This window comes from Aethalodelphis obliquidens, unplaced genomic scaffold, assembly GCF_003676395.1.
Source record: "Aethalodelphis obliquidens isolate GAN/ISIS:26980383/991018 unplaced genomic scaffold, ASM367639v1 scaffold7, whole genome shotgun sequence".
Taxonomy (NCBI): domain Eukaryota; kingdom Metazoa; phylum Chordata; class Mammalia; order Artiodactyla; family Delphinidae; genus Aethalodelphis; species Aethalodelphis obliquidens.
In genome coordinates this window covers 19,529,155-19,542,618 of record NW_020837951.1, presented here as the reverse complement: position 1 = coordinate 19,542,618, position 13,464 = coordinate 19,529,155, and the positions used below count along the sequence as shown (strand labels likewise).

The following is a 13,464-nucleotide window of genomic DNA, read 5'->3' as shown; positions in this document are numbered from 1 at the left end:
AGTGGAAAGTCCTTCACCAACCCCTTCCCGAGGGATTTGGGACCGCTCCCTTGACTCCTCGCTCACGGGGACCTTGCTGTTCTGCACAGGAACCAGGCTGACCCTCTACTCCTCTCAAGCCTCCAGGCCCTCCTGGCAGATCTGCCCCCACCTGTCCCTGGTCCCCAGTCTCTTTATTTGTTCAGTGGAGGGAGACCCAAGTGTGCCCCCTGCTGGGAACTCAGATGTCTCCTCAGTAGCAAGAACCTGGGGCTGTGGAGGCTCGGACCTCCGGCCAGGCCAGGACCTCAAGAGGCCGATGGCCACCCTCTCTCCCCACGACAGGGTTACAGCCATCCGGACCGGCTGGTGCTGGACCAGGGAGGGGAGATCTTTAAAACCTTACACTACCTCAGCAGCCTCATCCAGAGCATTAAGACGCCCCTGGGCACCAAAGAGAACCCCGCCCGGGTCTGCCGGGACCTCATGGACTGTGAGCAGAAGATGGTGGATGGTACGAGCGCCGGCGCGGTCTCAGGCGAGGGCTTCCTGCCGCAGGGGTGGGCGGGGCAGGGCAGGGGCTTCCGGGAGGAGCCGGGGGGGTGGTGCATTAGAGCCTCCACTCCACTGGGCCAAGTTTCTGTCCTTGGGGAGGCAGTCATTTATTCACTCAACAGACAGTCACGGAGCCCCACGATGTGCCAAGTGCTTGTGCTTCCTGGGGTGTGGGGATATAGTGGGAAACACAGAGGAGTGGCCCCACCCTTCCGGAGCCCACAGATCCGCAAGCTGTCCCATTTCCGTGCAATGGGACAAGAGCTGTGGTAGAAAAAGCCCCCAGGGCCGGGAGGGGACCCCATCATAGCTGCCCTGCAGAGCCAGGATTCCCCCTTTCTGTCCGCACCTCATCCAGGTCTCTTCTCTCTCCGTGAGCTGATGTGGTGCTGTGGAAGGACCACAGTTTTAGAGGCAGAGAGACCGGAGTTTGAAGGTCAGCCCTGCCTCTGACCAGCTCTGTGAGCTGGGCAAGCCACCCTTCTCTCCGCTGAGCAAGAAGGTGGACGAGTGGCCGGCTGTCCTACTCTTTCAGCTCTGGGGCCTTTGGCTCCCTCGGAAACCCAAAGGGGAAACCAAGTGCCGGCAGAAGTGCCTGGTTGATGGGGTAGAAGCCCTGACTCCCACCAAGCTCTAGGAGGATCCCTAGCCTTGGCGGCGAAACCATTCAATTAAACGATCCCTAAATCCCTTGGGCGAGTGACTCAGCCTCTCTCAGCCTCAGTTGTCCCCTCTGTAAAATGGACGCTACCCAAGAGCGGCATAGGCAAGGGCTCCACCACGTGGCCCCTCCGGGGCCTCTGCCCAGAGGGTTTCCTTCCATCTCTGCGGCTCATAGAATCCCTTTTCTGCTCACCCTCCCCGACTTCATGTCCAGCTGGGGCTCAGCGGGTCCCAGGGTGTGGGGTCCACCTGCAGAACCAAGCCCCGGGTTCCTCCCCACATATATATGCCACCCCCGTCCCATGCTGCCTGCAGGTACCTACTGGGTGGATCCAAACCTTGGCTGCTCGTCCGACACCATCGAAGTCTCCTGCAACTTCACACATGGTGGACAGACGTGTCTCAAGCCCATCACAGCCTCCAAGGTACCCATCTGCTCCCCAGTCCCCACTGGATGGCCCTCTCTACACGCCCCTGCCCCCTGCCCTGGACCACAGCCCACCCAGGTTTGGGACTGAGCCTTGACTATCTTGCTACATGGCCTTGAGAAAGTCATCTCCTCTTTCTGAATCCCAGTTCCTCATCTGTACACTGGGGATGAATTGTTCAAAATCCATGGTTTCCAAACCCTTCTGAGTTATGTGATGCCAATGGTTCTTTCTTCAAATAGAACGTTCTGCCTAATATCTAAAATGGCGGAGTTAGCCAAGCTGGCCTGGCTTGGACAGCCGTGACCATCAGCACAAAATAAATCAGTGCGATGCTCAGCTGGGATATGTGTTCCGGGGTTGTATACGCAAATATGTGACTCATGTTTGGTGCCCACTTACCACGTGCCAGTCTCCGGGCTGAGAATTTTCTCTGTACCGTCACCCCCATTTCTATTAACGACAACCATAGAAAAACTAATTTGTGTGCAAATTAAGTCTAGTTTCAATAAATTTGATTATTTACATAAGTGCAGCAGGAAGAGTGATTGACAGCATAGGCTCCTTGCTGCTTTGCTGGAACCTTTCATAACGAGTCTCAGATTGAACTTTTAAAAGCCTCTCCAGGCCAGGAAGCGGAGCCAAGAACTTACCATCAGACTTTGCCTGGAATACTTATAGACTTGGGTGAATTCCTCTCTTCTTAAAGTCCTCAAAATATCCTGAGATTCCTGTACCTGCCAGGAAGTGACCTTCCTTACTCACCTGGTAAGGCTGCTGGGAACCCTGTAATCAAGGTAACAGACTGATTTTTCTAAGGGGCTTTATTGGCTCCATAAAGTCAACCTTAGTTCCTTAAGTGATCTGGTCATATCTGAGTCTCTTTATGTCTCTCTCAAATATGACATTCCATTCATAGCCTTGGTGATAACCAAGTATTTCCAATTGTGTCCTGTTACAAGGAGAATAGATTCTCATTGAACTTATGCAAATAATTATACTGCCATGAGAATACTCACCAAGAGCTTCTGAATTCTAGAAGGATCAGGCGGGAGAAACAGCAATTGTTTCATCTTTGTTCACAAAGGTGTACTTCACCAAATGGCTGAAATGCATTGCTAGCTTAAGAGAAAAGTTTTCCTTAAATGTGGAAACAGAGATTAAAAGAACTGCCAGTGTTTCCAAAAAAGCATAAAAAGTTATAATCATCCCCATCAGTTCGTTCAGTCCTATGTAATTGATCCTCGATCTTGATCTTTTGTTAGTTTCATGAATCCAGTTTTTCCTTAGAGTTCTATAAATTCTTACCCATTCAATGGTATGATTTAAAAGTTATCAGAAACCTGTACTTGTCAGAGTCCTTTCCATGAATCTCCTTGAAGATGAAGCACTTTTGCAAAGGAACAAAACAATAATTATAAATGATAAAAGAGGAAAACAATAATTATAAATGATAAAAGACTGACAAAAGAATGACATTTTAAAATGCCTATGGTTAAAGATCTGATGGGAGTTCATTATGATGCAGTTGACAAGGAAATTTGGTTATTTCTGTGACACACAACATTTTAAGATGATAGCTGGGGTTATAGATGGATAACATAACATATCAGACTTTTAGGAATTTCATATTATTTCTGGAACACCATATTAATAACATATACCCATTCAAGGATATCCATAAAGAGAAGGTGTATTTCTTATTTGACAATGTTTCCCATGTGATTTAATATATCAAATAAGCCTAATTAGTTTAATGTTTCTCTTTTTATAAGGAAAGAGATGGCTCTTTTGAGATGTTCCAACGATCCTCTGGAAAACCCCAGTTACTTCCAAGTCAAAAAGTCTTCATTTAGAACTTGATTTTGGGAAGTCTGTCAAAAATATCAAAGGTTTTGGACACTTAACTAAATAGAATCACAGTTCATTATGAACAAGTACTTAATTATCTACTTAGCCAAAGTGACAAAAGATTTTAAAAGCAAATACAGATGGTTACATCGTTGTGAGAAAACTTAGCTCTTTTGATATTGAGAAGACTGTGTCTTCTAGGTAACTAAAGACCTCATTAAGGCAACATGAAGCACAGGAAATTATTTTGATAAAACACAAAATCTTTTCTTTCTAGCCAGATTACTTAAAAGGTAAAGAAAAACTTTTCATAATCTCTTAACAGGAGCAGACCAGTGCTCCAAGAAAACTTTGTCCTTATAGCAGATGAAGAAAATTACATAAGCACATTATTGATATTAAAGCCTTATTTAAAAAAAAAACTCTTATAGTAACAGTCCAATTTTAGCCAACTTGACCGCACAAGGTAAAATTCTTTTTCTCTCTCCTGACAATATGCTTAAACTACCTCCAAAATCTTCATTAGACAGTAGACAAAGTCAGCCATCATCCCAAGCTAATTTTCTTTTGTAATAGAGATAACATGGATTTATTTGACTAGTAAACCCCATAAAGTTATTTATCTGCAGTATATTTAATGCTGATAACTATAAAGACATACCTATTTTAATTAAAACAAACTTAGATTGGCTTTTATTTACCAAAGATTATCCCAGATCATGTGAACTTGAAAAACATTTGGATTAGTTTCTATATTTCTGAGTTTTAGGAATACCTAATTCATAAGTGCTTTTTTTTTTTTTTTTTCGGTACGCGGGCCTCGCACTGTTGTGGCCTCTCCTGTTGCGGAGCGCAGGCTCCGGACGCGCAGGCCCAGCGGCCATGGCTCACGGGCCCAGCCGCTCCACGGCATGTGGGATCTTCCCGGACCGGGGCACGAACCCGTGTCCACTGCATCGGCAGGCAGACTCTCAACCACTGCGCCACCAGGGAAACCCATAAGTACTTATTTTTAAGCCGGTTAAACGGAGCTCTTTTACAAATTAATTTTGGCAATACCATTCAGAGGTAGAGAGAAAGAAAAAAGTCACATATACATCCAGAGACTTACATAAACACACAGAGACACTGAGATGCTATAGCTTCCACTCCAAAATTTTAGCCATGAATCAGGTACAACAATATAAAACTTACTAGTCTGTAAATAACGTTTGACTCCAAATTGTGTCTGACAGGCAGAACAGAGTTACCTGCTCCAGTGGCTAATGCTTTTTACTAGTATTTGTGGAGATGACTTTTAAGATGTGTATTTGTTCTTGACAAGTAATATTAAGGATGCTGTGGACTAGCTTTTGAGTAAGAGAGCTTTTATAGCAGTTTGTATTTTAAGAGGCCTCTTCCCCCTCATTTTTTTTCTTCAGCCTCAGGCAATTGTGGGTAGAGTTTTAGTTACCTCCTGGGGTGTTTCCATTTCAAAGATTTAATCTTCACGGGACAGAGAAAAAAATGTAAATTTTTTTCCAGGAGTTTTAGTGCCTTTTGTATGGTTTTGGCAGTTCCAATAAAACGTTGTAGTACCACCCTATAATTAGGGGAGTGTGCTCTAAAAATAATTCTCTGCCCATCAACAGGACTAGCATCTTGGCAGTCATGGTAACAAAAAAATAATAATAATAATTCTTTGGGTCAAATGGGGCCTCTTCAGAGTTGAAAATGAAGAGGGGTCATTTAGATCGCCACGACCATGGAAATGGTAAACCCACTGGACCGTGCCAATTTTGCGCAGCAGGAGATGGGCCTCATCTTAATGTTTTCCATTCACTGTGAGCCTTAGCAGTGATCACTGTGATGGAAGGATGCAACCATGCCAGGAGTAAACATCCAAAAAGAGTAAGGGCCCTGGTAGGATACCAGTGGCTCTAGGGGCCTTTGCCTTCCCTGATCCCTCTTCCTCATCCTAGATGCCTGGATGACCCCGTCAACTTTTCCCTTGGCAGCAGGGACGCCTTATAAGGTGTGTTTCTTAGTTCTGCTGAGGCGAAAGCCGAGGGGGCTGAGGAAACAAGCATATAGCCCGGATGGATCTTTAAGAAAACTATGGATTTTAGGGTCTTTGGAGGTATTGACCAGTCGTTGAATTTTGGCAGCCTTGAGTAACGATTGAGAGCCTGTAACACACAAACAAACAAAAATACCAAAATAGCCAATTAGTTCCCCTCTCTCCTTCCTGCTACATAAAATATTTAAGAAAAATTTGAATTTCAGTTCAAGTATAGTTTTTTATCTCAGTTTCTACTTCCCGATTTTCTCCTGTTATCTTAAACTGACGTGTTGTTACTGGAAAATTTTGGATGGCATCACTGTGAACCGTCCTCATAGCTCGCTGCTTTCCTTCCCAGGGTGTTCCAAGAGACCTCTCTGGGACTGAGGTCTGCTTAAACGAGCATGATACGCACAGGGTCTTTGGGAAAAGCCCTTAGGCCTCTAGTGTCATACCAGAGCCTAGGCATGTTGGTATATCCCCAGGATGCTTCCGTGGGGTTTTGCGTTTATCAAGGAGCTGGTGCACCTCCTCAGGGTTCTTAGGAGGTGCTGGCATCAGATTTTTAGGCCATTTATGTTTGCCCGATAATTTTTTTTAACATCTTTTTTGGAGTATAATTGCTTTACAATGGTGTGTTAGTTTCTGCTGTATAGCAAAGCGAATCAGCTATACATATACATATATCCCCATATCTCCTCCCTCGTGTGTCACCCTCCCACCCTCCCTATCCCACCCCTCTAGGTGGTCACTGCCCATTAATTTTTTTAGGAACATCACACCAGGGATGGGACCCATATTATCCCATTGGGTCAGGGATGAAGAATGACAGTAATGAGTGACATTTTGACACAGAAACCATAGATCTCTTGTGTCTTCCTTCTGGAGGTCCACTGGTTTCCAGTTGCAAGGCTATTTCACTCTTCTGGATTACGATATGTGGTCCAGGCACAACCGCCAACTCAGTGGTCCTAGGTGGAGGTCTCCTATCCTCACCTACAGGAATATTTCCCTCTTGCCTTCAGCCGAGAGCCTTTCCTTGGGCAGTGACTTAGCCTGGTGCTCCAGTTCACTTTCCTTAACTCTCCCCTTGAGTCATGGAGGACCCTTAATTAATCACATTAATAGTCAATTAAGGCCTTTATAATGAGTGGTCTCAGTGGCTAGTCAGAGCCTATGGCCTTGATCACACTGCTCTGGGGGGATTATCATGGCAGCCGTGACTTTTTGGATTGGATACCATAGCAATATGCAAAAGCACTTAGCAGTGAGACAGACCCCCAGCAAGCAGTGCTCCTTCTGCAGATGATGATACCCACCTGAGTTAGGTGGTTAGTAAGCAAGTTGCAGGTAAAGGGCCTCCCATCCATTGATTGCAAGGGCGGTCGTGCAGTCCTGCCAACTACACCAATCGTTGTGTGCTGGTCTCAGCCTATAAATAAAGTTTTATTATTTACAGCACCTGGAAATTGCACCTGGGGCCACACTACAGGGTCATGGAGAGAGAGAGAGAGAGAGAGAGAGCGTGCGTGGGCCTGGGGTTCTGCTTTTATTGGGGTGGGGGGGTGTTAGGGTTTTGCAGGCTCATTCTTTAGTGGTGAATTTAAAATATAAGGGCCAGAATTTAAAGCATGGGGAGAGAAAAAACAAGTAGCCCAAACGGTCAGTTATTGAAATCAATCCAGAGCTTTAAAACAAAGGCACCTCAGTGCCTGGAGGTGGCCTGACTCTTTATCTAGTCCTGTGGCTGGCAAGGTATTTATTTGAGATAGTCTGTCTTTGAAGTGGATGCCTCTTTGAATGGATGCCTCAGCAATCAAAGCTTAAGTCAGGCACTTGCACCAGAAAAAAAGAGAAAACCCAACTGTCAGGACTTACCGTACAGCCACTTAAGCCCGAAACCCTGTCCTGTTGTTTGTTGTCAGGTCTGCCCTTTCCAGCTGCCTCACCCTACCCCGCCTGCAGCTTGGGACTTAGAAACGTGGGGAAAGCACTTCTCATTTCCACTGCCCCCTAAGAGCCTCTCACTCTTGGGCAAGATCCTCTTCCTCTATGAGCCTCGGTATCCCAGCTCAGCTCCAGAGACCCCTCCCATACGGTGCATCAGGACCCTCGCATTTCTGGCTGGAATCAGGCAGACCTCAGTTCTTTCCCTTCCTTGTTACTCCTTGGCCGTGGGACTGGCTCACACAGACCTCAGTTTTTCTGTCTTGAGAGTGAGTACAGCTCTGGGAGCATGGCTGGGAATTGTTTACCAGGAAAGGGCTTATCCCTGGACCTTCCAGAGGAAGGTAAGGAATTCTGAGAGCTGTGGGCAGCCCAGCCCGACCCTGCCTCACGGCCGTATCTCCTCCACAGGTGGAGTTTGCCATTAGCCGGGTCCAGATGAATTTCCTGCACCTGCTAAGCTCTGAGGTGACACAGCAAATCACCATCCACTGCCTTAACATGACCGTGTGGCAGGAGGGCACCAGGCAGACCCCAGCTAAGCAGGCTGTGCGCTTCCGGGCCTGGAACGGGCAGATCTTTGAAGCCGGGGGTCAGTTCAGGCCGGAAGTGTCAATGGATGACTGCAAGGTAAGTCTTGGGGCCCCTTACAGGCCCCTCATGCATAGACAGGTAGAAAAACGTGTTCTTCTATAGTAACAATTTTACACTATAGTATATTAGTATGATACATATAATGTTTACCTTTGAGTTTTATAAAATTGCTTTTATTCACGTTTCTCCCCGGGAAACTTCTGAGGGAAGGTCTGGGCTGGTAAAAATTCTACCAGCCGGTAGATGCTCTGCTTACTTACAAGGCTGCTTATAGAAGGATGTATCTGTACTCTTCTCTCTGCCCCTGCCCTGCCAGGCTAATTTCTTCCCTTAACATTCTGGTTGTCTTCAAAGGCCTAAAACAGGGTGGGTTGTAGGGGAAGAGGGAGACAGAAAGTCATCCAAAAAACCAGTTTCACAAAATTAGACAAAACCAGTAATGCTGAGGGGAAACCAACACTCTCACACAAAGCTATTTGGAAAAATTAAAACTAAATGGGTAGAGGCTTTGGGAACAGCAGCTACATGTATATTTCCAATATATATCCAAAGCCTTACAAATGTACCTATCCTTTGATCCCGCAAATCTTACTTCTAGAATTTGTTCTAGGGAAATAATTAAGAATGGGCACAAAAGTTTAGCTACAGTGATACTCGTGACCGCTTTTCTTTTAAGAATCAAAATGGCGGAAGCAATCTAAATGGACACATACAGGTCACTGAAAAAGTGAAATGCCACGTGGACATTAAAAATTGTGAAGAAAGATGAGGGAGAAACGCACTTGATATATGATGAGAACTATGATGGATGTACATGTCCCCGTTTCCCTCTACCCGCAGGTCCAGGATGGCCGCTGGCATCAGACACTCTTCACCTTCCGGACCCAGGACCCCCAGCAGCTGCCCATTGTCAGCGTGGACAACCTCCCTCCTGCCTCATCAGGGAAGCAGTACCGCCTCGAAGTTGGACCTGCGTGCTTCCTCTGACCTCTGACCTCCTGACTCCTCTCGGCCTCGAGGGGGAGGGAAGAGGAGGGTACCTAGGGGCAGGTGGGCCCCTAGGAGAGGCAGCTCACCTGCCCAAGGATCCTTGAGCAGACCCCAGCTGTTGTCTGCCCAGTAGAAGAGGCTGAGGGGTAGCAGGGCACGGGGTATCCTTGGGAACGACTCATCCCAGCTCAGCCCCAAAGACCAACCAAAGAGCCAGACAGAGCAAGCCGGGTCCGCAACCCGCCTGAGCCCCGCGGCCTGTCTCCCAGCTCTGCGGCCACCCCCTTCCCTGCTCAGCTTCCTTCCCAAAGAGCCCCACGTTCCAGCCAGCTTGAGGGAAGGGGACATCTCGTCAGCTGGCCCCTGCCAGGGAGCTTTGATGTGCAATATTAGAGAGGAGACATGAAAAAAGGAGAAAAGGAAAGAAAGAAGTATATATATTTTATTTAAACAAACGCAAAGAAGGTGCGTTACTATTTTTTTTTTCACCTGGGAAAGAGGTGAGAAGGTGAGAGAGAGCAGCCAGGGGGTGGGAAGGGATGGATGCCGAGAGGGAGAGGTGAGATCCTCGGGGCTGGGGGTGCCCACGTCTGCTACCTCCCACTGTGAAATCGCTGGTGCTCACAATTTTCTCGTAGTGTATGTGATTTTTTTAAGGAAAAAAAAAAACCTATTTAAGATTCTGAAGGTGCTACCAGTTTTGCCACAGACTTTGAAGAAACATTTGGATGTGGGGTATCATCCACGTTTTTCTCTCTCCTCCAAATGACAAAGTTTGGGGAATTCTTAAAATTTTCCTAGCATCACCCTTGTGCTCATTGCATAATCTGTTAAGGAGGGCGGGGGGAAGAAGGTAAAAGGAAAAAAAAACAAAAAGCAAAGCATAAAAACAAAAAGAAAAAACAACCAGAAACAGAAGTAGAAAAGATTTACCTTTTAACTTATGGACTTTGAAATGCTTGTCCTCTTAAGGCAGGGGGAGGCCTGAGGATGAAGGATTTTAGTTTGGCCTTCCTTGGTCCTGGAAGGAAGTTAGGCTTGTCTTGGAGGGTATGATCTAGACTGGAGAGTCCTGACCTTGCAGATTTGACCTTGAAGAAACCAATTAGGAGAACGGCACTGGGTCAGGGCTGGCCTTGGAGGTGGCATGTAAATATGGACCCATCTCATGATGAAGCCACAGACCATCCCCTAAGGTCCTCCCTTCCTGGAGCTTGTCCTTCCAAGATACAGTCGTCACTCTTGCTTTTTCATCGTCGTTCAGTTCTGCAGAAACCCAGCGCCATTAGCTCCAAGTATAAATGTGGGCTGAGGAGAAAGGCTTATTACGGGAATCTCCGGGTTCAGCGTGGCAGGGCTCTTCAGGGCAATCTGAACTGTCCTGCCTCAGCGAACCAGTCAGCGTCCAGGCTGGATTTTGCAGTCATTTTAACTATGGAATTATTTTTGTAGAAGGGGAAATTTTATGTGAACGTCTATTTGTGTCTTTTTTTTTTTTCTAAAGTGTCTCTTTAGGAATTGGATTCGATTTTCATTATTTAATACCTCACTCTGGCCCACCCTCCCCTCCCCCCCCACTTCCTGTCTCCCTCCCCCACCCCGCCCGCCTCCACGCTCCCTGGAAGTGTGTTTTTGTAGCAGCTCGGGCCTCATCTCAGTGCTCGGTCTCCCCAGCCGCCAGTCTCCACCTGGCCTCTGTCCTGGCGTCTGTCTTGTTCTTGGGTTTCTCTGCTGTCCTTGTTCATGTCTCTGTCCACGTGTCAATGTGTTAAAACCCAAGTGGGTTCCGTTTCTCCTTTTCCCTTCTGGATTTTAAATAAATATTTAAAACTGAGGCAATGGAATGACACATCTGTGGCCGTGTGCTTCTTTGAAAAGGCCGGAGGGAAGTTTCTGGCAGGGCTGAGGGGGTCAGGGGAAGAGGCTTAGAGGATGCCCTGTTTATGCTTCTCCCCCCGAAGGAGGGGGGAGGGAGAGATACAGCGCCTTGTGGGGGGGGGGCCTAAAAGTGAGAGAGTGGGTCCTGTAGGGTCCCATTGGCCGCTTAAGACATCAGAAGGGCCTTCTCTTGCAGTTCCGGAGGCTGGAAGTGTGCTGTAGACCAGAAATCCAAATGTTGGCAGGGCCACGATCCCACCGAGGCCTCTAGGAGAGGTTCCTTACCCTGTCCTGAGGCGCCAGGCGGTCCCTGGCTAGCAGGGCAGCACCTCAGTCTCGGCCACTGTAGTCACATGACGCTCCCCCTGTGTGTCTCTAATCCCATCTATTTTTAAGGACACCAGTCCTATTGGATGAGGGCCCACCCTAATGACCTCATCTTAACTTGATTACATCTGCGGAGACCCTATTTCCAAATAAGGCTGCCTTCACAGGTAATGGGGAAGCATATCTTTTGGGGGGACACAATTCAACCAGTAACACGCAGGGAGGAGGTATACTGAGGTTAACAGGAGAGCCTCTTTTTTTTTTTTTTAACTTGGTAAAATACACATAACATAAAACTGACCGTTAACGACATTTAGTACCTTCGCGACGTTGGGCAACCATCCCCAGTGTCTACTTGCAGAACATTTTCATCATTTCAAAAGGAAACTCCATACCGGAGAAGCCATCACTCCCGGTTTCCGCCTGCTCTTACCCCTGGAAAACCACTAACCTGCTTCCTGTCGATGGCTCTGCCTACTAAGGATATTTCATATAAATGGAATCACAATATATGACCTTTAGTGAATGACTGCTTTCATTTAGCATAATGTTTTCAAGGTTCATCGTTATAGCATGGATCAATACTGCATTCTTTTTTATGACTGAATAGTATTTCATTGTATGGGTAAACCAGATCTTGTTTATTCATTCTTCCATCGATGACATGTGGGTTGTTTCCATCTTTTGGTGATTAAGGATAGTGCTTCAACAGGAACAATTCTTACCCGTGAGATTCTTGAAAGAGGCCCCAACAATACCTGCTTTGGAAGAAGTGAGTGAGAATCTGGGAGACAGAGTTAACCAGAGTTAGTGAATAAATATACAAGATAACTTTGCATTTCGGATAAACAATAAATATGTTTTTAGCATAAGTATGTCCCGTTCAATATTTGGGACATACTTATACCTGCTGGACCTGAAACCCCTATCTCCTGACTCCTGGTTCAGAGTACTTTCTTCCTTAGCTTGTTCCTCCTCCCCTGGGACACTGGAGAAATCAGAACTTTTCTGCCCTTCTCATCTAAGAGAAAGAAGAAATCACGAGCAGTTGCGCCACATTTTAAAAACGTGTTGTCGGGCCTCCCTGGTGGTGCAGTGGTTAAGAATCCGCCTGCCAGTGCAGGGGACACGGGTTCGAGCCCTGATCTGGGAAGATCCCACGTGCCGTGGAGCAACTAAGCCCGTGCGCCACAACTACTGAGCCTGTGCTCTAGAGCCCGCAAGCCACAACTACTGAAGCCCGCGCGCCTAGAGCCCGTGCTCCGCAGCAAGAGAAGCCACCGCAATGGCAAGCCCGCGCACCACAACGAAGAGTAGCCCCCGCTCGCCGCAACTAGAGAAAGCCCGTGCACAGCAACGAAGACCCAATGCGGCCAAAAAATAAATTAATTAATTTTAAAAGAAAAGCTAGCTGTAAGTTTCTAGGTCATCAGTCCACAGGCAGCTGGGTCTTCTCTACCCTCCCCACCCTGACACCTACCCCAGACAGTGAGCCCTGGGAGCCGCTGCCCTGCGGTGTCTCCAAACTTCCACCCGTGGAGCCCAGTGTTCATGGTCTGGAAGAGCTTGGAGATTCCCATGCCTCCAAGTCCACCCTCCTGTTTGACAAAGGTAGCAACTGAAGTCCGCCGAAGTACCCGAGGTCACCTGGTGAGGCCAAGGCAAAGCTGTGATTCAGCCCCAAGACGGCTGACGGCAGTGTTATGTGCGTGAGGCCAGTGGTCCTCAGTGTGGCGCCCTGGGATTACCAGCACAAGCAGCACCAGGGGCTGGTGACCAGCACAAAATTTTCGATCCCTTCCCAAACCGACTGAATCACAAACCCCGAGGGGCCCTGCAATCTGCGTTTTAACAAGCCTCCCTGAAGACTCTAGTACAAGCTCAAGTACCAAGAATCATGACCCTGCACTATTTCCTTAATCTGGAAAATGACTTTCCGACACTGAAGAAAAAAACCAACAACAACTTGGAAATGAGATGAGAATGTTCTTTTCATTTCTTTGACTGACAGTTAATCAAAAATGAAATTGAGGCAGCATGGCCCATTTCCTGAATCATTTCCTGAGGTCTGCCGGATATCACCACAGCCAAAGAGTTTGCCCAGCTGTCCCATCATGCTTCCCGTTTTGCAGAGGGGGAAAAGGTCAATCACTGTAATGTCTGTCTTCCCCATAGGAAGCTCTGTGAGGGAAGGAGATGTAGCTTGTTCTC

The 13,464-nt window shown here is 47.2% G+C and overlaps 1 protein-coding gene across 5 annotated transcripts in view; it reads left to right on the top strand.

The window, feature by feature from the left end:
* The window catches only part of COL27A1 (collagen type XXVII alpha 1 chain), a 143,851-nt gene extending 132,956 nt beyond the window's left edge, over nt 1-10,895 (top strand). For 3 of the 5 annotated variants that reach the window (XM_027105101.1, XM_027105102.1, XM_027105100.1), the window contains 4 exons: nt 325-493; nt 1,513-1,622; nt 7,876-8,094; nt 8,899-10,895. In XM_027105101.1, the coding sequence (XP_026960902.1) occupies nt 325-493; nt 1,513-1,622; nt 7,876-8,094; nt 8,899-9,045 (645 nt within the window). In that variant the 3' untranslated portion in view covers nt 9,046-10,895. Of the gene's footprint in view, nt 1-324; nt 494-1,512; nt 1,623-2,243; nt 4,310-7,875; nt 8,095-8,898 lie in introns of those variants that run through there. The other 2 variants (XM_027105104.1, XR_003432530.1) reach the window with 2 other exon arrangements.
* The last annotated feature ends 2,569 nt before the right edge of the window (nt 10,896-13,464 follow it).